Source organism: Neopelma chrysocephalum, unplaced genomic scaffold, assembly GCF_003984885.1.
Source record: "Neopelma chrysocephalum unplaced genomic scaffold, ASM398488v2 Primary Assembly neopelma1_42, whole genome shotgun sequence".
Classification (NCBI taxonomy): domain Eukaryota; kingdom Metazoa; phylum Chordata; class Aves; order Passeriformes; family Pipridae; genus Neopelma; species Neopelma chrysocephalum.
The window spans coordinates 16,807,212-16,831,187 of NW_020897700.1; the positions used below are offsets into that span (position 1 = coordinate 16,807,212).

At 34.6% G+C, this 23,976-nt stretch overlaps 1 protein-coding gene across 5 annotated transcripts in view; it reads left to right on the forward strand.

The window, feature by feature from the left end:
• Positions 1-23,976, forward strand: part of FSTL5 (follistatin like 5) — a 289,125-nt gene that overhangs the window by 219,520 nt on the left and 45,629 nt on the right. For 3 of the 5 annotated variants that reach the window (XM_027676803.1, XM_027676801.1, XM_027676802.1), the window contains exons 9-11: positions 4,781-4,942; positions 7,082-7,216; positions 22,619-22,645. In XM_027676803.1, the coding sequence (XP_027532604.1) occupies positions 4,781-4,942; positions 7,082-7,216; positions 22,619-22,645 (324 nt within the window). The remainder of the gene's footprint in view (positions 1-4,780; positions 4,943-7,081; positions 7,217-22,618; positions 22,646-23,976) is intronic. The other 2 variants (XM_027676804.1, XM_027676805.1) reach the window with 1 other exon arrangement.

Genomic DNA, 23,976 nt, shown 5'->3' on the forward strand with positions numbered 1-23,976 from the left:
GATTTCAGATAGGGATAGTTGTATATTATTATGGTCTTAGTATCACTGAAGACAAAGAGGAGCTCTGTAATTCCATCTCCCATAAAATATTTATATCAACTCCATAAGTAGTTTGTTAAAAACTGTCTTTACTTAATTGGTATTTCAGAAAAATTTGTATCATCTCCCCTATGCTTCTTTATTAGTCTCTATGTTTTGTCCACATCAACCATTCAAACTTTTATAGGCAAATGCTGGTAAATGCTGGAAAAATTCTTCTAAAAAATTAATAAATGGTGCTTAGAAAGAAAAAAATCTCTAACAAACTCAAACATTCTTGTAATGTGTGGTGTTGTATTTGGTAGGGGACCACCTGTCTCTAAAATGCCTTTTGATGGTATTAATGTATTCAATTAGCCACTTTATAGATAAATATTCAACTCTTTAATACAACAGAAGTGTATGCATTTGGTTAAGTGAAAAAATAGAAGTTTATCAAGAAGACAGGATTTTTTTTCCTTATGTCTATGTTATTGCATATGTTAGTTAATGTATTGAAAAGGATTATAAAAATTAATACTCTTTCTCATTATTACCATTCCTAGGATAACATTAATGTGATATCTATATCTGACACCAAAAAAAAAAAAGCCTTGAAAATTGCTACTGAAAAAGCTGAAATACCTAGAAAGTTTGTGTTTTCTCAGCAACTCAATGTTTATTGTGCTACAGATCCATGCTGTCCATAGCCAGAAATGTTAATAGTAATGATCACATTGACAGATATAGACATGGTACCTAGATGAGTTTAAATATCTTTTTCATAATTCAAGATTTTCTATTTTTCAAGTATATACAGAGCATAGCCTAGATTTTCCAAATTGATGAATTTCACTTTTGGAAGGTTGTTTCTAGACAGAGAAGCAAGATGTCATTAGCCATATTATAAACAAAATGGAAAACTGACTTCAAATTCAAACGTAATCCAAAAATGGTACAAGGTTATGGTGTATGTTACAAATCAACTTAATATATATGTAGCACCAATGTGATTTTTTTCTTTCTGTTTGTGTATTAAAAATGGTATCCTACTCACTGAGATTTTACATTGATTTTACAAGTCAAGCTCTTTGCAGACAGGTGACAAGAATTTTCCCCACCTTGTTTTTAAGACAAAAGGTCAGCAGTTTGGGTACCTTAAGATAAAGAAAGGAGATCCCAGTCCCTCAGCCTGATGTAAATTGGGTATTTATTATGTCTGAAGAATTGTTTACCAGCTTTGTTTTTCCAAAGTATCTCAGTTTTTAAAAAAAGAAGTGTTATTATAAACAGCAATAGAAAAACCTAGAGCACTAAATATATTACCCGTTTCTTTTTTAAACACATACATTCTCCCTGGATTCAAGACAGCTTGAACAGACTATTTTCCCTTCCCCCTCTGCCATCCCCCCATCAGACCCAACTGAAATAATATTCAGGAGGTTTTATTGCAAATGTAAGATTTATTGAATAGTTACGTATGCACCATATTTGGAACCAAAAGTCTCATATGGCTTTTTGAACTGAAAGATAAGGGATACAGGATTGACTCAATTATGCGTTATACATTACTAAGTACAAGCATGCAGTGTGTCCCCACCCTTTTTAACCTATATAATGATATCTCCCTTGTAAAGTAGTCTAAGTTAGGTTTGGACATTAGAATATACCTCTTTAAAAGTCATTGAGAACAATCACATTAATTGTGTACTTAAAATTTGACTACTGGTAATATTCATGCTCAGTTACACACACACAAAAAAAGTTATTCAAATGAACCCAAAGAGATTACATCAAACTTGTCATACCAAATTAACTTTTTAGACTGAGACCACAACTGCAGTAATAGTTCTCCTGTCTGTGTGCCTCAGTTGCACAGTTCTTTCTTAGTGTTATATAGCAGGTAGGCTTTGGGGTAATATGAAATAAAAGGTATAATGCAAAACAAGATCTGAAAAACATTTCTAGCTGTATAGGTAACCTATCAGACAAAGATTTGCTGAGGACAGTGGGAAATGGCAACTAATTGAGGAAAGGTAGTGCAAGAAATGAACTCTAATGCAAGAATGTCTGTGCCTGGGAAAACACTGCTAAAGGGAAAAGGATCTATTACAGAAAAAAGAGATAGTAAAAGAAAACTCAGACATGTTTTCATTTGAGCAGGTCCTCACTTTCATATCTCCTAACAACACCTGAGTCGTTATTTTAGCAACAATAGCATCTTGTCATGTAGGGTGGGATTTTGTTTGTTTATTTAGGAAATATTTGATTTCAGTTATAATATTTTCTAAAACTTTCTTAACAACAACGTTGCTCCCAAAATATCTGCCTTTTGTCTGAATGAAACTAATATATTGGACCATTAAAAATGTCTCTTCACAAGCGCTTAGTAGAAATCTGTCAAGCTTTTATATGCAATAAGAATATTTCACTGACAGAAAAAAAAACAAGAAATACCCTGTCATAGTTAGTCAGAATGCAATTAATGCAATGCCTTACTATTGGTCCTAAAAGTTTTTTCTGTTGCTGAGATGCTTGAGAGTGTTCAATTATGGCAAACCTGTTTCTAAGGAGATGGAACTCCTTGCTTTTCTGAGACAAGGTGGAGGAATAAGCTATTTGGCTTTGCTGCAGTGGGAAATCTACAACATAAGGTAGGCTACCTAAAGGAACAGGGCAGACATAAAAATTGGACCTCAGGAAGAGAGGTAGAGCGAAACTGGGAGCTGAGGTGCCAAATATGTTTATACTACTGAATGTGAAGTTGAGTGGGGCTCAGTCTGAGGAGCACAGTGGGGAAGGCAAGGTCTCATTGGGGAACACACAGATGCTGTGAGAGAGGAGGTAGAACAGGGAAGAAGTGGAGGGGAAAAAGGAGTGGGAATACCAGTCCTCAGATGAAAAGTAAAGATCCAGCAGTCCCTTCCAGAAAATCAATGGAAACCTTAAATCTCTGATTTTTGTATGCTTTTTCTCTCAGCTGGTAGTCTAAGAAACTAGCAGCCATAGTTTTCAAAATTTTAACCTTCTTCCTTGTTATTTTATTATATTTTTACAGTTTACATTTGGGGTTATGTGCAATTTTCTGTGTACATTATTTGAAAAAACCCTTCTCTCTCACTGGGTTTAAAATATCCCTGAGACTTACTGATCTTTGCATCCTATCTGAAATAGACTACATTTGTGTATTTTTTTGCAGTGTAGAAATTAAAGGACTTTCTGTGCTCTAATAGGACAGCATGCTGGGACATTTCTTGTAAATAGCTGGATAGCATTTTAAAATATTTAATCTTGTGCCAAAATAGACACAGTTAATTTTTGATCTTGTTATCTTCTTTCATTATTAGCTGATACTTCATCCTCTACCCAGCTGTGTTTTGTGACACAACCTAAGTATTCCACATTTTTAGAGCTGTATTAAACAAAATTTTGGAGAAGAGAAAATATACTTCTTTAACCTTATTACAGTTAATTTTTTTTATTGTTTGAAACAACCACAAGCAAGTTCTCTTTAATTCTATAATTAAAGATATGTAGTTATTAATCTAAAAAATTTATATAGTGGGATTTTTAAAACTTGCTTAATCATTGATAACCAATAGGAATACGTCCATTGTGGTATCATATGTCCTTAATCTGTCAATACAGGTTTGTGGTAAGTAGCAGATTTTTAGTTGGCAAGCATATACTACAGCAAGTTTTCAAACCTTGAAAAAGTGATGTCAACAGTTCTTATCTTATCCTTTACTAATAAAGAAACTCAGAAGACTACTCTTATACATAGAATCATAGAATCTGCTCAGTTTGAAGAAACCCATCAGGATCATTGAGTCCAACTCCTGAACCTATGCAGGACACCCCAAGAATTGCATCTGAGAGCATTGTCCAAACGCATCTTGAACCATTCCTGCCAGGTTTTCCAAGCATGGGGGAGGTGAACAACATGGAAGGGCACCCATTTTGTCTCTGTCCTGTGGCCGCATATGTTTTTTTCCAGGTGGGGGAGGCCAGCCGCCATCTCAATTTGGTCCTGTGGGCAGGGCTTCTGAAGTTTCTCCTCATCAGTTGATTTAATCAAGTTTTATCGGAATTGCTATTAGCATTCTCCTTGGCAAAGAGTTTTTTGTTTTGGGGTTTTTTTTTCCACTTGTATCTTGTTGTATTTGATCTCTCTTTATTGGAGAAACCATAGGCATTGAATCTGAGGGATGAGATTTCTGTCTGAGGTCTCCACCCCTCCAAATTGTCTCAAACCAACACAAGAAGGCAAATGGTATCCTGGGCACAGAAGGTCCTATCTGAACAGGTATAAACCTGAACAGGTTTTGTACAATGGGTTGCTGATAGGTGTTTTCCAGAGAGGGGAAAGGGGGAACATGAAGTGTTAAGGTTTGTGAAACAGGACAATTGCAGTCTCTTTACATCATATAATGACTTACTGGTTGTATATTATTCATATTTTATAAAGAAATCTAAGGAAAAATAAAAGTCTTATTATTTAACCACAAACTATTGAACTAGAATTGAGGCTTTTTTCTTTCATACCACAGGCAGTGAAAACAGGTTTTTCTCAGTGAACATTCCTTCTGCTTCATAAATTTTCTGAGAGTTCCACATTGAAGGTCCCTGAATATGTGACTAATACCACATCTGTGTGTTGTTATTTATAGCTGCAGGAGTCTTTAGAATTGCTTATAATTATTTTTCTTAAAATGAAGATAATGCTGTTCTTCACTAAACTAGAATTGTTCTCTGTCTTCAGTTCCGCCAGTTATCCGAGTCTATCCAGAAAGCCAGGCAAGGGAGCCAGGTGTGACAGCTAGCCTTCGGTGCCATGCTGAAGGTATTCCCAACCCACAGCTTGGTTGGCTGAAAAATGGAATTGATATCACTCCAAAGTTGTCCAAACAGCTAACTCTTCAAGGTAAAGGGACATATTTATTGCTTTCTGCAGGTTGCTAGTGCTTTATCAGTGTATCCTTTCCATACTAGGTGCTTTTCTTGCATAGATTTAACCAAGGGTCAAACTGTAAGCTAAAGCTAAAACATTTCAAAATATGTCTTTCAGTTACTCCTCAAGGCATATATCTTTTCTACTTTCTCTTTGTTAGAATAATGATTGTACTTACTGACAGGATTACAAGTAAATTCTAATATTCCCTTCTCTATTCAAAAATGTGAAGTATCCGAGTGGAGTGAGTGGCCCAAGACCAATTCCCAACCAGAATTTGTCACTGCAACTATATTAATGTCATTCAATGGGTATTCAACACTAATAATTAAATTGGGAGTCAATGTTTTTGTCTGTAAATATTTTTTCTAATACATCGATATCAATCTATTTTTCACTAATTTAGATTAGAAGATGGACCAAACTTTACCTTTTTTGCAGATCAGTTGAAAACATCAGGGTTTTTTGACTGAAAAGAATCTTAATTAGATTTGGGCACCTGATGGTGAACAGGATAGGAGGAGAAATACCTGAAATGGATGTGCTGTTGTCTGAGGGCTATCAGATAGTACACCTCCAGGGGAATGCAAAGACACTGCACACGCACACACAAACCCTGTCCCCTGACGCCCTCCCCCAAAAAAACCTGAAAAACCAGAACCCCACAAGCAAACCAAACTGCAAAAAAACCCTAGCCAAAACTAAAGTCTTACCTTTAAGTAATCAACAGTTAAGATTAATCAACAGTCAATCTATGAATCTTCAGGGCTCAGCAAAATCAGTGGACCTGTCCAGCATAAAATCTTCATGCTTCTTCAGTGCTTCTGGTGATTTTTTATCAGCCATAGAAAAAAAATCTGATGCTGTTAATGTTCCCTTCAAAAACTTCTCTCATTCATCTACCAAAACAGAATGTGTCATTAGAATAGGACAGAACTCAGCCTACATGGAAGAAGCAGTGGGACGAGCATGGAAAGTGCTTGTATGAAGAGTTACCTTACCTTCAGGTGTCATAGTTCTGTGTTCTTTCATGGACAACTCTCTTGGATATTTGTGAAAAATTGCCTTGCAGAAACACTTTCCACTATGACAGAAAGTGATGGAATCCTCTTCAAGAGCAGCACGCTGTTAATTTCTCCTGTAGGGATTTGAGTGGAATTTTTTTCCTTCATCTCTGTTTCATATATAAATAAATAAATAAATAAAAAGGATTCTTCTCTAAGCAAAATACACTTAATTCAATTTTCTTGAATGTACTTAAGTGAAATTAAATTTTGAAAATCTCTTAGATATTTTCCTGGGTTAAACTATCTATGCATTAACTTCAAAATAGAAGGGATATTACATTATAACCCTGTGCCCTTCTAGTCCATGCTTTAGAATACCTACAAAGCTGTTTTTTGTATAGTTCCTTCAGCTGAACAAGTATACTATACTTAAAATTCAATGAATCATTGTTCACATCATTAGTCATATCACATTATTTGAAAGACCTTTGCCTGTGAAACCTAGACTGTTTGTTGACATTCCTGCTCAAGCTGATGTATGGTTCCTGAAGTGGTTTCCATAGGCTCTTACATTGATGTAGGTGTAAAATTTCACTGCACCTGTTTTTCTGCTGTTACACTGCATTCACACAGAAGCAAAAGTAGATGCCTCTGGTTATGAAAAACAAATAATTTTATTAAAATTTATTCTTTACTTTGAAATTTTAGCCCATTCTGTTCCATGGAAAAATGGGTTATTTTGTGTAAAGCCAATGATATTTTCAGGTGACCAAATGCAACATAATAAAAACCTAACAATTACCTGATTTTAGAAACAATCATAGTAATTTAAACATATATAAACATATTTAAACATATATAAAACCTTGATATTTGGCTCTGAAGTGCAAAATCAGCTGAGGTAGTCCAGATATCTGTGAGATGAATAACAGTGCATGTAATTCACTAACCAGTTGCATACCTTTGGACTAATTTGGCACACCTCCAAGTTATGAACTCAGGAATGAAAATGGTTTAATTAATATGAGCAGAGAAACCCTTTTGAATTTATAATCTGAAAGCAATGTACCATGTCTGCATGTTGATTTTTTTCCTCTCCTTTCAGCAAATGGTAGTGAGGTTCACATTAGCAATGTGCGCTATGAAGATACAGGAGCATATACTTGCATTGCAAAGAATGAAGCAGGAGTGGATGAAGATATTTCTTCTCTTTTTGTGGAAGATTCTGCTCGAAAGACCCGTAAGTATTATGAGAAGTAGAAAAATACATGTAGCCGTGACTTAAATTTAATTGGTATGAAAACTATGAAACAATAAATAAATTAAAATGAGCTTGTGTAGATAGCTGATTTAAAAAACTTGAAGCTTAAATAATGGTATCCAAGAGTCACTGAAGGCAGAGTGTGCAATCTGATGTTTATTTAGAAGTAGAATGAAATCTCTGATTCATTCTGTGAATCAACATATTTTTCACATTGCAGTTACATTTTTGATAGTTTCCTCATGATAGATTTGTTGCATATAAAGGGAATGTGAAGGGAAAGGAAAACTATTAGTGTGGTTTCTGGGGATTGATGGGGGTGTGGGAGGAAGACCTTTTCCAGTCTTCCTGTATATCCTTGAGATATACCATGAGTCAAAATTGGCCCTCAGGATATGAAAGTAATTATAAGTCTTTGTGCTGGTTTAAAGGTAAACCAGCAGGGGAAAATGAACTCAACTCAAAAGAGAGATTATAAGTCAGAACAACAATTTAATAAAATAATACAATAAGTACGATTATACAGACAAACAATTGGTTTTAACCCACAAAACCCAAATGTATAACCCAGCACCCTGGGGCGTGAACAGAGTGGTGTTCTTTGGGCCCCCTGAGTCCAAAGTAGTACTGTTGCAGCCTGGTTGAAAAGTGGTGGTTGCAGTCCAGTCGAGAGTGGTGGTCTGTGGTCTGGTTGAGAGCGGTGGTCTGCAGTTTGGTTGGGAGCAGTGATCTGTAGTCTTCCTCTGGATCCCATGAGTGGTTAAAAAAGTCCCAAGACTCCAAGATTATATATCCTCCAGTTCAGGCAGGGATGCTCAGTACCTCCCTCAGGGTGGGGGGTTCCTTAATGGGTGTGAGGACAAAAGCAACATCCTATCTCGCAGGCCTCTTAACACCTAGTTTATAGCCTGAGGAGTCAGGCTGTATGTGCAGATAGTGTAAACGGTTCATTGATAACAGTTTCTGGGAAATGGCATGGAAGGCTATAGAATACACAGTTTTGGGTTACACCCATCCAGTGATGAACTGGTCCCAGTTGTTCTAACTAGGACAGTCTTGATCTCACCTACTGAAGTGGCAGCAGGTCCAGATCAGTTCCAGCCTGCTCTTGTGTCTGAATGACTGACTCTTCAGAAATGTGGAGCAAGAGTGACCACATTGACTTACTAAGTCGGGAATTCAATGTGCCAAAGAAGCCTCTACCACTGGCAAAAAGTGGCGTTCTTCATCCTCTGTCAAATGGTAGTGGGATCTATAAACCTTGTTAACCTATTATTTGTCTACCTTGATACTTCTTTCCTCTTCCCTTATGTCCCTCTGCTCAGAGAAATCCATTTCTGAGTTTACACTTCACTGGTTTCTTTTGTTTGGTTGGGTTTTTTTCTTTTCTTTTAAATCTGTTACTTTAATGGATGTTACATATTCATTAGAACTATATCTGGGAAAATGATAGATATTTTACTAGTGAGTCTGATTGCATTAACTTAAGGCATTCCTGTTTATCTAAAAGCTTATTCAACAGTGCCAATACTCGACAGAAAACCAGAGGCAGAATTAGTAGCACCGTAAGACTGCCTGACACTTCCAAGTCACAGGACATTGAGTTCAGTTGCATATAGGTTTACTACACTTTAAATGTTTCAGAGGAAATCTTCCATGCAGGAAGATTACCGAACAGTAATAGCTTTACTTAGCTGCTTTCAGTAACACTAATTATGAATATATTTTCAAAAGTCTTATCATGGGTTTTTTTTAAGTGTCATGAAAATGACTGCTCAGACATTTCTGAGAAGGCAGCTGAGGATAAATAATTTGTTTGATCATGCTGAGTTTCTGGTAATCTGGTGATATGAAGTAGCTTGGCCACTTACATTTGCCTTTTGCATTGTGTGAAAAATGTTATGGATGTTGCCAGATTACAAACTGTAGTGTGTTGATGTTTTGTTAAAACTTGTTTGGCCTTAATAACAAAAATATTTATATCCAACTGTCCAGTTTCCAAGCGTTTTAGTTAACCAATTGTATCTTCTGAAGACCTGATGTGCTGTGATCATGTAGGAACATCCACACCTATGCAAAATACTTTTTACAGGACTTGTGATGTAATAATTTTAAATCAGCTAACTTTACAGGATTTGTTAAATCACATGCCATGCTATGAACACTGCTTGCAACAAATGCTTTAATATCTACTAGCACTAAGTAGTTAGGATGACCATTGGTATCATGAAAGATGTAAATGAGGGAAGACAGGATACAAACCCAATTATTTCTAAGACAATTCATCTAAAATATATAGTCTCCTTCCTTCCTATAGAAGTAATATACTCTACAAGTTCTGTGTTGTATGTTGAAGAAAGGCATTTTGCCATTATGTTCCTTGGTGTTTGAACATGGTTTCCTAAAAATTGGTGCACATGTAAGTATTCATGTAGTCCACAGTTGCATAATTATAACATTCAAATGTAGGTCCAACAGATATTCTTGTGATAAGCTCCAGTTTGCTTACTTTGGCTCAAAAACCCATTTCTGCATATGCAAGAAGAACTAGGTGTGTACTAATGGAAAAAGCAGTTACTCTCAATATCCTTATCACAACTACATAAATAAATTGCCTTCACAGGTACAAATTTTGATCGATGCAGTTTAAAAAAATGCTGCCATTTTTAAAAGAAGTTCCTTTACAGGGAGGAGTTTCTAGCATTAGAAAACTGATATTAGGAGTGGAAGGACCTCGTTATTAACTAATCTCTGCTTGTTTTCATATTTCCTCCAAAACACTGGTTCATGCAGAAAATTAGGGATTATGAGGGAAGAAAATGATATAGGTAAAACCACCTGGATAGGATTCTGGGCTTTTTCTACCCCACCCACATATATTAAGCACAATGCTACTACTACTTAAAATTTAAGCCTGCTGATTAAGTCACAATTTACATTCTAAAGATAGCCTCTGGTGAATATAAATGTGATTCCATATGTTCTGATATAAATTATACCTGTCGTTGATGACATTTTTATAAATAGTTTTGCTTTTGTCTTCCTTTAAGAGAATTAAGCAGTCACATTTACTTTTCTAATACTTTTTTTTGTTTGTTTGCTTTGTTCCTTACTGGAGAGCTCCCTTTTGGAAATCTTAGGATATTGTTTTGAATAAAATTAACACAAATTCTCACTAGCTTGTCAGTTAATCCAGACTTTTCTCCTTTGTAATGTCACATAAGGTAAAAATCAAAACAAACTAAAAGCATTTCTGAACATTGAGTTGATTTGCTGTTGAGAGGTTAGTGAGAATTTTACAATTGAGCTCTAAAGTATAAAGTACAATTGCACTGCCTTGAGCATGACAGTAATTTTATAAGCCACATAAGGAATACAGAACATGATTCCATTATTACAAGTGCATGCCTTTTATTTCCTAGAAAGTCTAATAGTCAAAGTAAATGTTCACTTTTATACTTATCTGACCCATTGTTAATGTATATATGAAAGCTTTCAGGTTTTAGAGCTACTTTGCAAAAATAAACTAAATTTTTATTATTTTTTCTGTGGAATCTCACTTTCAACACATCCTAAATTTACAGAAAACTCTGTACAGTGCTTTGAGAAAAAATTAATATATGTGGCAGAAAGGGCATAGCAAGTTCATTTCTTTGTGAATAGGTAATGCAAACAGCTCGTAAGAGAAAATATTATATTTTCTGACACCTCTGATTGAATTAAAGCCAGTGCTATTGTGAATAAATAGATTAATAAATAGTAAGCAAAGGTTTCCCTCACCTGTGTGTCCAAAAATGTTATCAGATTACTAGGTTTTCAAAATTTACAGAATTGGTTACAGATGCATGTAATGCATGTGTCTGTATTATAAACAGAAAAGCAATTGAATGAATGGCAAAACTATACTGATGCTAGTAGCAAAAATAAAAATATACAATGAAGAGTATGACTTTAGGGTGCCAGGGCTTTGTTTATTTCAAAGTTTCCAGTTTCAGAAATTTGAAATCCAGTTACCAAGAAAAGTCAATACACTTTGATGATAATGGTTCGTCCTCAAGATGGTAATCTGAGATGGAAGTGAATGGAAAACACTCTGAAAATGCTTTGTCATCCAGATCTGCTCAGTAAATGCCAGCACTGAACATGGAACTGTTGTTCTGTCACACATAGGCAAAAATCTGAATAGTGGATGACAGTCTCAAGAATAGTTTGACCTCCCCTTAGCACATCAGTCTTTTTCAACGTGCACTAAAAATAAGACTTCTGAAAATATGCTTTCATTTTAACATTGCCTTAGGTGAGAGGAATGATACTATTTTCTTTTAAATACCTTAACTTTAAATATATTTTTTACCAATTAACTCACTCGGCAGCCGTAATTTTATATACTTAGCAATTGTGTTCCAATACATGGACACTTTTTGCTAGATTTGTCAAGTTGTAATGGAAATTTTCAGTTTATATTACTATATAAACATCTCTTAACTGGCAATAAATGTCTGCTGCTCTTTATTATTAGATCCTGTTTAATTCCTGTGATGTTGACAATAACAGTACCAGCTAAAATATTTCTGAATGTAAGAACTGTGCTGGTTTGAATCTCTGGAGACTGGAAATTTTTTTTTCCTGTGAATTACATTTCTCCTCAAGCTTGCAGCTAAAATCATCAAGAATGAGATAGGTGGTCTGGGTGATAGTTGAATAATCTCTGCAGTGACTGGTAAAAACATTCTGGGGATTAACGGCCTGGTCTAAATCTCATTGAAGACAGAAGAGTATCCCCTACTGTCATGATCCTCTAATAATACCTGAGAGACCTCAGCTGTGTTGGAAGGAGTATTTGACATAATCACATTTGTAAATACAAATAGCGGTTTAAAATCTGGTTTTAGTTTCATTCCAACATATTTTGATTTTTCAGAACAGATATTTAATGGATTCGTAGATTTAAGCATGATGGAGCCATTTTATCTAAATATTCTATCTTCTCCATTTCACAAGACGTTAAATTGCATCCTGTTCTGCGTGAATACAGATCTAATGCTTTGTTTGCCTGAAGTGTGTCCTCACAGATATGCATCTCCCCGAGTCAGACATGCAGAGTCAAAAAATCCCTCATTTCTCTTGGTATTTTGTTTTACTGTTTCACTAATACAGAATAATGCTTAGTTTCCTTCTGAAGTCAGCTCTTCCTTCAGTTTTCTCCTTTGACTCTCTCTTCCCCTCTCCCAATAAATTGACTTCTTAATAATTCTTATCCTATGAATACATGAATATTGATTAATTTTTCTCACACACACTAAATATAAGTTTCTCATAATAATACAGTTACCATAGTACTCAGTCTTTTTGCCTTGAGGATTCTAATTGCTTTTCATACAGTTTTCTCAAAAAAATGGGAAGTACTCTTTGCAGAAGCAAATGTTTTTATTTGCGTCTGGAATGTTCTGTGTAGAGAAGTATATATTTGGTAATTTTTTTTTCACATCTACTGACTTTTTGTAACATTTTTCCACTAGTATCAGCACTGGAAGTTTATGTCTATATGTTTATCTCCCATATGCCATATATCCTATCAGAACTCACTTTCCAAATCCTATTATTTCTCACCTGTCTCAGTTAAATGTAGTCTGTATTCCGTTTTCCAAGGGATCTAGATTTGCATTTGGCTATAACAAAATTTAATTTATTTTACAGATGTACATAATGAATTAATTGAAACAACTTTTTAGAACTGTTATTTATCATTACAAGTAATTCATAGACTTCTTAGGAAATGATTTTTTTTTTTTACACATCATTGTTGAAAGTGCTTAAGACAAAATTCACTAGCTGTTTCTCTGGATGCATTCCAGAACTTTCTTCTTCACCTTTTACTAGTGATTTAACAATGAAAACTATGTTTTCAGATTAATAATTTTGGCAGTTTTTAACTCATTTAACCTGTACTTTACCACTATTATATCACTCTAATATTTAATCAGAATATTCTGTGTTAACAAATTAGATGTTTAGCAAAATTCTGGGTTACAACTATATGAATGTTTACATTGTCAAACTCCTAATTGCACAAAAGAATATAATCAGGTTTATGTGGGAAGACCTGGTCTCTATTAGAACATATTAGCTGACTTACAATTTTGTTCTTGTCCTTTGATTTCTTACTGAATTTAATTCTGTGCAAGTGTTGTCTGTTCTTTTGTCTGGGATATATACCTCAGTATAACTAGCCTACAGCTACTTCAGTTATTAAGTTTCAGGAAGTGGGGGAACTACTAGGGGCTTATGTAGTGGTACTTAATGGCACTATTAATATTTATATATTCTGAAATTTTTTCAAAACTAATGGCACTGGACTAAACATCTGAACAATTTTTAGCAATTTTTTTATGCACTGCTTTTGGACATGGTTATTTTAAATATTTGTCTTGGCTACACACTATTTAACCTCATTTTTGTTCCTTTTTAAGGTAGGAAGTATTTAATCAGTCTCTGTTTTCAATTATTATCCTGCTCCTGTTCAAATACAGGACAAAAATATTTATAGAAGAATATTGGCAATAGACCATTTGAAAAACCAAAACTGGTTCATATCTGTACAATTTAAACCTTGAATATCTCTGATACAACAATGCTTTTCTTTTACTTTAGCTACTATCTGTGACAATTTTCAGGGCCTTTGCTGCTGCAATGGTGTAAAGGAATATCAAACTACTGGAACTTCTTCTGTTAGCAGAAAAATAGGATGTTCACTGTAACTAAGGCTATTTCTTTTCTTAAAGGCTCCTATTCCTTTCTTTTTCTAAACAGGCTCTTTATTCTAGCATCTCTGCAGCAACTGATAAAGATGGTTTTTCATTTTCTAGCTTGTAGTACGTGCAGACGCATTTTAAGAAATTCTCAAATCTTTATTAACAGAGAGTTTTCTCTTCCATACCAGTGGATTAAGCATCATTTAAGTCTTGGACACACAAATTTACAGCTGCATTGTAGATTTATGTTAATGACTAGGTTTGATAGTCACAGACACAGATTGGATCAACGCAACTCCTACAAACCATAAGGCAAACCAAAGTCATCAGCTTGCTCTTGTTGAAACACTGTGTGGAAGCTGAAGAATTTAAATATAGAGCAAAGATAATTTGACAGTGTATCTTGACAACATATTTATGAAAAATGTGGAGTGGGCAACATGTTACTGCCTTTTTTGTTGATAGATAGTATGATAATAATCACAAATAGAGGAGGAAGAAATTACAACTTCCATCTGTGGGATTCATTTATTTAATCAGATTCCATTTAGGTAGTATTAGGACCAATGGAATTCTTAGTCAAAGTAACATTAACTGTTATTATACGGAATATAATACATAAATAAATATACTAAGTAAACAATTTTGTTAACTTAGAGAAAAGATAGGAAGGAAGACTTACACTAGTAGGGGTAAATTTAGTAGAAACAATGGAGTAGAATACATCAGTGTAATCTGAGACATATGGAATATCAGATTACACTGACTATAGATATTTCTTTCTAAAGAAGAAAATCTGATAGTAAAGAAAACAGGAAAATAAAAAATATTCATCATCAAAGACCAGGGAATATTTTCAAGAGTAATTTTCAAGTACTTAGAATTCTTATTTTAGCTATTAATAAAATATTTTGAAGTAAAATAACTTCAAAAATCCATTTTTTTTTTCTTTCTGGATGATTTTTACACATATCTGAGTTGTGCTTCAGTTTCTTTTCTGCTTCAGTTTATCATAATCGCATCAAACTAGAGTCATAGATCATGAAACCACATTCTGTTTCCTTTAAAGTGAAAGAGTTTTGTGGGTTTGTTCTTAATTTCTATTTTTAAAAATATTTTTATATCTCTTAATTATTTCCAAAAAATCACTTTATAAAATACAGTTCAATTTGCCACTGATTAATATGACTTCTAAGTTGTTGTCTGAATTTTATCGAAATGTATGTATGCACCTTGTTGAGACACCTATCACGACAGAGAGTTGTCAAATAATGTTATTCAGACATTTTCAAGATCAATCTGACAGTATGTGATGATTTTTTAATGTTTAGTAGCTTTTAATTTTGATCATCATTCATCGACTCTTGTGTTACTCAGTTCACCCACTATGACATCATCATATATGACAAAGTAATTTATCCTGCAGACTATTTCACGTAGTCACAGAAAGCAGGATAAAAGGTCTCTGCCTCATGCACTGTGTCTTGAGACTAAATTTAAAAAATAATATACCTTTTCCATGCCATTAAGTAGATCTATTTCTAACTGCCTTTTTTTACGTAATATCATAGTTGTATCACCTAACAAGACATTATGTGATCTGAATGCTACTGACTTGACAGGTTTATGGCCATCATGAGCAACGAGGCATTTCCACTGTCTTGAGATGGGAATGAGACTAAAAGCCTTTTGATGGTGATTTATGGCCCAAATTCTCTCTGAAAGCCTTTATGCAATTTTAATAGAATCTTCCTGTCACATCTGATACTGAATGGTACCTATTTACCTAATTTCCATAGAGATAATTTATGCTGGCATTTTGTTTTATGGCAGAGCTAAACAAGTTTATACTTGTTGACAGCATTGTAGGCAAAGACTTCATTTCGAACTTGCAAGTAATTTAGCTCATGAACTATTTTTTCTTCCTGCTTGTGTAGAGTGGATTGAGTTAATATGCTAAGGGAAAGGACTTACACATGATTCATTATAGAGATTTATAGAAAATATAGAAAAATCAGTTAACGTGTTCATATTTGACCAAAAACAAAGTGTTAACTGTTGACTTTTAACTGATAAATAATAGTTGAATATACATAAAACAGATACTTGGTTATTGTAGTACCTAATCTAAAATGAAATTAAAATGCATGTCGCACAAGAACAGAATGGAATTTTGATAGAATTTGTAATGGCGTAATTATTTTAAAAATACTTGAAGCTAGCAAGCAATAGATAACTTTGAAAAAAAAAGCTTCACAAATAAATTTTTCCATATTTACATTTGTATGTAAAAACCAACAAATCTGAATTTCTTACAAAATAAAAATTAAATTGAAGCAGATATGTGAATAAGGATTTTCATTCTGCTTTACTGTGGAAGTTGAGCAAAACTCTAACTTAATCTCATCTTCACTTTGAACACAATTGTTTTTAATACACAAATAATAATTAAAAATTTGTATGGCTGAGCAGACAGATTGTAATGATGGTATAATTTACCCTGTAACATAAGGGCACATGTTTATACATTAGAGATATGAGAAAAGAGAGTAAGATAACAGATACCCTGACTTTACAATGTGTGTATGATTAATCAGAACAGTTGACAATGGTGGTGGCTATCAGTGAAATAAGGAGACAAAATCCCTTCAAATAGCTTGAAATTACTTCTTTTATGCAATTGAAAGTACAGCAGATTATGAAAGGACAATCCTGAGAAATAATGTTGAACTACATATTTTGTCACATGGCCTTATTGCATCTTCCTCATTGTCCTGTTTTCTATTATGTCTATTTGTGACCTCTTGCCATCATGGAATTGAAGGCATGGAAAGGGACAGCGGTTTCCTATCTGATGCTGCCAAGCCTAGCGTGATCAGCTGATATGTAACTGTTTATTTTATTTATCAGCTTCAACTTCAGATAGAAATTCAGGTAAAATATTTAAAGACTTTTGAATACAAAGCTTGTTTTTTGATAAGACAAAACTTGGAATTAGCAGCAGTGGTTCTATATTCATGAACAATGATTATTCACATTTTTTCCCCTGTTTATTGGAATAATATATAATGCATAAAGTGTCTTTTTGCTGGTTTCCCCTATTTTTAAAGCCATTTTAAACTGAATTGTTTTCTTATTGCAGCAAACAAAGAAATTTTTCAGAAAAATTTTGAGTGTCAGTGCAGATTTTAAAAGCCCACTGAGCATTTTCTTGGATAAGAACCCCTAAAGCATATGATAGAAGGGGGAGAACTGTTTCTGGAAAAAAAACTTACTGTATTTCAATAAGGTTTTTTTTCTGAATATTATTACCCTGATCTTGTTTTTCTCTGGATATATAGTATTGCGTGCTGATTACTGAAAATTTGAATAGCTAATAATAATGCCAAAAGAAAGCAGAAGCATTTAATCTTCAAACTCACTGAATGTCAATCTTACACACACACACACACACACACACACACACACTTTATTTCCAAACTGCCTTGAATGTTTTAAAAAAAGAAAAGTAGGGTGGAAGAACACTGTAGTTGAAATCTTTGAAATTGTCTGTTGAGACAGAAAAGTAAACGTAATGACATTTATTACTGATGTGATAAGAAAGAGAAGGATACAGAATTTATTTGGAAACCGATATTGTAGTACCCTCATTCATTTACTAATAGAAAAACCATGGATTTTTGCAGTTGTTGTTTCCATCCAAAGTGGTTAAGAATTTATACTGCTGTTAGTCTGCTGCAGATTTTCGTGAAGTACTAAGGACAGAGTTTAGTGAAAAATGTGCAACCTATTACCACTTAACCAACATAGACAATGAATAACAAAGATGAAGAGTAGGTTTTCAGATGTTATGTCAGCTACCCATAATCAAAGGCTAAGGTTGAGCACAGAACCACAGAATAGCTACATAAGGACCATGAAGAGTGATTTTTATGGAGCTCTAATTGTGCTTAAAAAAAAAAAAAGAATAGAAAAAGAAAGAAAACCTAATTCAAAAAACCCTTGTTCTGCACTGCTAGGAGAGGGGGGAGAGAGAGAGGCAAAATGCAGGGTTCTTTTTGATGACAGTCTAAAAGGCCGAACAACAAATGCATTAAAATAGCTGCTTTAATGAGATATAATAAAAAGAGGAATATAGATAGGAAGTAAATCTGCATCCCTTCACATGCTGTATATCCCACATTTATGCAGCATGGGATTAGTTGTGGATGGATTTTCCCATGGCAAGCTGCACAGGTCCTGTCCATGAAGAGGTTCCCTCTCCATCCCATGCTGTGGTGGCTTTTATCTGGAGTAACAAAAAACCCCATATATCTTCTGACAGGTTGCAACGTTATATTTGACCTCCGAGTGTGCAGCACAGGCTTTTTTATGGGCATTCCAGCACATACCCCTGCAGCAGCTACCCATGTTAACATGCAGGCTTCCCAAGCCATTAGTACAAGGCCCAATATAGCAGATATAGCCTGCTCTAGGTCACAAATTTCTTGAATACCATGTCTTCTGCAAGGCTCCCAGTACATCTCGTATGTAATAACTGTGTGGAAACAGGGCACAGGAGCAGATGGTATTCTGTCTTGAAACCAGAAAATTTTACTGAGATCAATCAATAATTACATATTCTTACATCTTGAAGTTTGCAAATGTTTGTGAATTGAGTATAGGATGCGGCTGAAAAATGTTAATTTTGCTCATCCAAAAAGGAAGGCAAACAATATGTTCCTTAGCATACTTTCTATCTGCAAATGTTATACTTGTTCCAGCATGGAACTCTTTATCTCAGGACTTGACATCTTTCCTGAACAGAAGTTATAGGACTTATTAAAAAAAATAAGTGAGGTTCTTTGATCTGTATTAGGTGAGATGATGGCTGTTGTTTATGATTTTGTATTGCACTCTTAAATTATGTCTCAATTTTCTTCTAACTGATTTGTTAATTTTAAAATTAATACCTGTGGGGCTTTTAAAGCACTTTTTTATCCTGTTCCTTTTTCATCCTACTCTTTTTAAAGCAAAGCTCAAAATCATATGTATCATTTTGCATTAACACAAATTAATGTGTTCTGTACTTAGCATCTTAAATCATTTCATTTGATGCTGTGCAGTTCCACACAGTTGCATGATTTTAAGTACTTTTCATTTTCTTGCCTGTGTCACTCTTTCAAAAAAGACTGGTAAAAAGCAGAACTTTATAGCTGACTTTATGGGACCTCAAGTGACATGTATTTCAGGGTTATTTCCTCACAATGTGAAGAGAAAAGTAATCTTAAAGAAAATCCTTCAGGTTGCCCTGGGGAAATTAATTTGCTGTATTACATAAAAAAGTCTGTGTGAGATAACACAAACACAGAACTATGACCTGCATCTAGAGCCATTATCTGGGCATGCAGGGATAAATTTTGAAGTTCCAGAACCCACCTGGAGCTGAATTTGTTGAGGGATACAAAGGGCAAATGATGGACTTCTGTAGAGACACCAGCAGCAAAAAGAAGGCTAGGGTGAATGAGGCCCTGCTGCTGAGTGGGGTCAGGACCTGGTAGCAACAGATATGGAAGGGGCCAAGATGTACTAAAGGTCTTCTTCACATCAGTCTTTACTGGCAAAACTGTCCTCAGGAATGTGACACCAGTGGGAAAGTTTGGGAAGGAATTCATCCTCTGGCAAGGAAACCTTACCTGTGGTGCATAGGATCTGATTGTGACTATTTAAACAAACTGGACATTCATGGGTCCAAGGGCCTGGATAGGATGCAGCCACAAGCACTGGGCACACTGGCCTGATCAGCCTGACTGACTTCTGTAGTCAGGGGACTGGCAGGGTGGGTGAGGGGAGGAGTGGCTGTTGTCTAGCTTGTCCTCAGAGATCTTTTGGACACTGTCTCACATGACACCCTCAAAGACAAACCAAAGAAGTACAGGCTAGATGCACAGATGGGAGTACCAGCTGTAGTACCAGTCCTACAGGCTGTGCCACAAGTTCCACACGGGTGACTACCTGTGTCATACCCCAGGGCTGTTTCTTTCCCTCTCCTGTGTGTCGAAGTACAAACGACTGATTAACACTTTTACAAAGTGAAACAGCCCTTATGTTTGCATAAGCACCTTAGCATGCCCTCCTTGAAGTTGTGATCTTTTACACAGAAAGGCTTGACTGTATAGTGAAAAGCGGGTGTCATGTTTAGTTGACAGGAAGAACATGTCCCAATTTCTTCTCCTTTTGGTCATGGAATATCTTGAAGGAGTCTTCACTGGTTTCCAATCTGCAGTGAAAAGTTATCTTCTGTAGCTCCAAAGTAATAAGGATATAGTTCTCTCATTAATTTTCTTTTTATGAAAATCAACACCTTTTTCTTCTTACCTAAACTAAAACAATTAAATATGTCTTAAACCTTTCAGTCCATTCTTTCTGTTTTTACAGTACTGGGGATCTACTGATTAGGTCTTCATTTAAAAAATACTATCTCTCAATAAAACATCAAGCATGGTCTGTCTCATGATTGTAACTTACAGTCAGAGGTCTAGTTTAGGAGAATAATCAAACAGTTTAAACATAAGCAGCCAAACGTTATTTAGAAGAGACTTCTTAAATACTCTTTTCATGTCTGCCATTGAAATATACAGTAATCCAAATGTATTTTATGCTGTCAGCATTGGATATAAATCTAAGAATCATACTGATGTTAGCACTTTAGTCAACAAGAACTTTCTTTTAGAGTGACTGGATGTCTGGAGGACACATGCTCAGCCAATGCAGCCAAGATGTCCTTCAAAGCTAATCTCTTCTGAAAGTAACAACCTTAAATCAGAAGAACATGTACAATGGCAGATGAATGAGAAATAGTTAAAACCTATTGACTTCATTTTGATCTTAGGAGCAGTTCAAGAGAAATTCTGCCTCCTGATGTAAAGGTTTACTTACTGAGTAAGTGACAAGATGGCACACTCCATTGATCTTGGCTGTTGGCAGGTCAGATATTGCAGAAAAGGCAAGTATTATATTTGAAAATAATGTAGAGAGTAGTCCAGAGAATAAAGCTCTTTTAAAGGTAATGAAACACAGACTGAGCATGTTTGAAAGTTGCATGGATGTTCTGTGTTGGGAAAGAATTTTTTTATTCTAGTATTCAGTATCACTTCAGCAGTATTACTGCTACTTTCTGCTTGTATGGGGATCTCTCATTTGTTCACTTCAAACCACTGTAGATAAGAAGTAATAATAATCTTCATTTTGTCAAGGGACAATTTAATGACAGTTTAAATACTGTGTCTCGGGTCACATAATGAGGTAGCTCACAAATTAAGACAATGTGTGACAAAAAAGATCAGGAGACAAAAAACAAAAAACAGTAGGAGAGGAAAAACAAAAGCCCAGTAACTCTGTTAGCCCAAGCCTCTCAATTGTGAGCTTGACAGAAAGTAGATTGATGCATTTTCCAAGGACCCTTGTACATATTTGGGACACCGTATATTCTTTCAGAGCTCAAGAATGAGAAAAATGCTGCAGTGCATAAGGCAAAAAGCTCATCTTTGTCCTGTCTTCAGCAATGCCCAGTAAAAGATGCTTGAGAAAATTACTATACCCAGGTCTTTTCTGGAGTAATAGTTGTTCCTGTTTTCACTTACAACCTTCAGCTGTCAGCAGTTCAAGGACTTTCACTTATCAACATACTTTTCAATAATACATCTTTCATTACTTTTTAAAGCACACTAATGTTTTTAGCTTCTGCAACACTGTGTTTCAGTGAACATCACCATTCTATTATACGATATGTATGTGTTTTCTGTGGTTTATTCTTTTCCTTCAATTTTTTTTTTTATTATTTCTTAAGATCATTACTTTACAATAGGCTTTGGTTTTCAGTGATAATGTTTTAAAAATTTTATTTTTGTGGCAGGCTGAGCTCTAAATATTTAAAATTTGCAAAATTATACTTGCTGTCTTGCTCTTTCTCCCAGGTAGAAAAAGCAATACTAGGATAACATAATTTTCATTGGTCTCAAAGGTCTGAAATTGTAAATAGGATGGCCAAATAAAAACTTATATTTTCATGGAAAAAACAACTTAAACATTTAGTTGGTTACCATGCCATCTTAGAATTCCCATCTCGGTATTCCAAAGATAAAGACAAACATTATACAGCATGACAACTTTGGTAGCATGGTAGCGTTACAGCCATACAGAAGAATGAATATCTTGTGTGCATTTTGGTTTTGATTGTTTCTCTCAAAACTATGTCCTGAAATCTGTCTCTTTGAAGTCCAGTGCCTAAAGGCAATTATGTGAATTTAATCACCTGTCATTAATATATATCATTTATGTGTATGCAAACTGTGCGTGCTTTTTGTAATGGATTACGAAACACACTATTGATAATGACTGATAGAGTTAACTTGTGGGGGATGTAGCGGAAGTGATGGGGTTTACCCTATCTCCTGTAACTGCTATGGCTAATTGCAATTTTGTCATATGACATAGAGAACTATTGTTAATTCACTGTTTCCATTGATTTAACTGTGGAATTGTTTTAGTGAATCAGAGATTAAAGCATCGTAATTATTTCGGAATTGAGATATCATTTCATATTTTCTTCTTGTTCTTGTTTCTTCTCTCTCTCTCTTACATGCTGCAGTTGCAAACATATTGTGGCGAGAGCAAGGTACTAATAGAGATTACTTTTGTTCATATTTTCTATATATGATGAAATGTTCATCTATTGTTTCTTTTGTGTGTGTTTGTGTCTGTGTTTGCTTGTACTCTATACTTCCAGTATGATCTGCCTTGCAATATTTGAGGGATTTGATTTAAAGAAAAATTAAAGTGGAAAATAATCCTTTAAATGCTCATGCTTTTGTGAACTGCTTTTACTTTTGGGGAGAGAGAAGAAAATAAGCTGTTCAAAATTTTTAGACAATTGCTCAAAGGTATACAACAAGAAGCTCAGATTTAAAATGTAGACCTTAAACTTTTGTTTGTTGACATGATAAAATTCTAACCAGTCAGGCTGCTTGCTGTTTAGATTGATCTTCTTATATGAATAAATCTTATTTGAAAAAATATAATCTTAAACAGTTTAATTAAAATTGAGATACCTGTTGTTGTTTAATGAAACTAAGCATTTTATTTTTATAATCAGGAAGAGTTTGTAAATAATTGTGGGGAGGGGAGATGGATGCTTGTGATTTGTGACAAACTGAAGGATAAATATAAATACAGACAGAATCAAGCATTATCAACATAAAAAGTATGGAAATTGTATTTTAGTGGGAAAAGATAGGTATTAAATTTCATATATATGACATAATCTCATAAAAATTAATCTCATAATCCAGAAAAATACAATAATCTAAGTGTCACGAGCTCCCATTTTGTTACTCTAAGTAACCTGTTCTTTATTTAAAGTCGCAATTTAGGAATTAATATATTTCAGGAATAAAAAAATTGTTTCAATTATTTCCATTGGAAGATTTATAATGCATTAAATGGACCAGGCTTTGCTGTGAATTCATGCTAAAAATGGTATTTCTGCATATTTCTTAAAGATTCGTTTAAAAGTAATTTAAAGATTCAAAAATCTGATGTTTCACTTGCCTAATTATATAGTTACCTTTTGCATTCCCGGTGTGTTTATAAATACGAAATAGTTGAGTTTTTTTAGTCCTGTTTACCAGTTGCTCAGCTGGTATAAACAATTAGCTCCCTGATTATAATGGAGCTCAGCTGCGATCCTTCTGCTCTATTGGCCTTGCAGAGTAGAAATTATGTATTCAGAGTTTCGTACAATTCTACTATTAATAATTAAACTAATGTGCAACAAGATTCTAACACCAAATTTTTCGAATGTATGGTGCTCTCACCTCCTTCTGGGAAGGTATCACTTGTGTTTCATCTCAAATGAAACTGAAAACATGATCGGTACCTCGAATGTCTTTTCAAGTCCTCTGTTGCTTTCAGTGGTTAGAAAGCACTCAGGAAAACTTAAATTCTCTG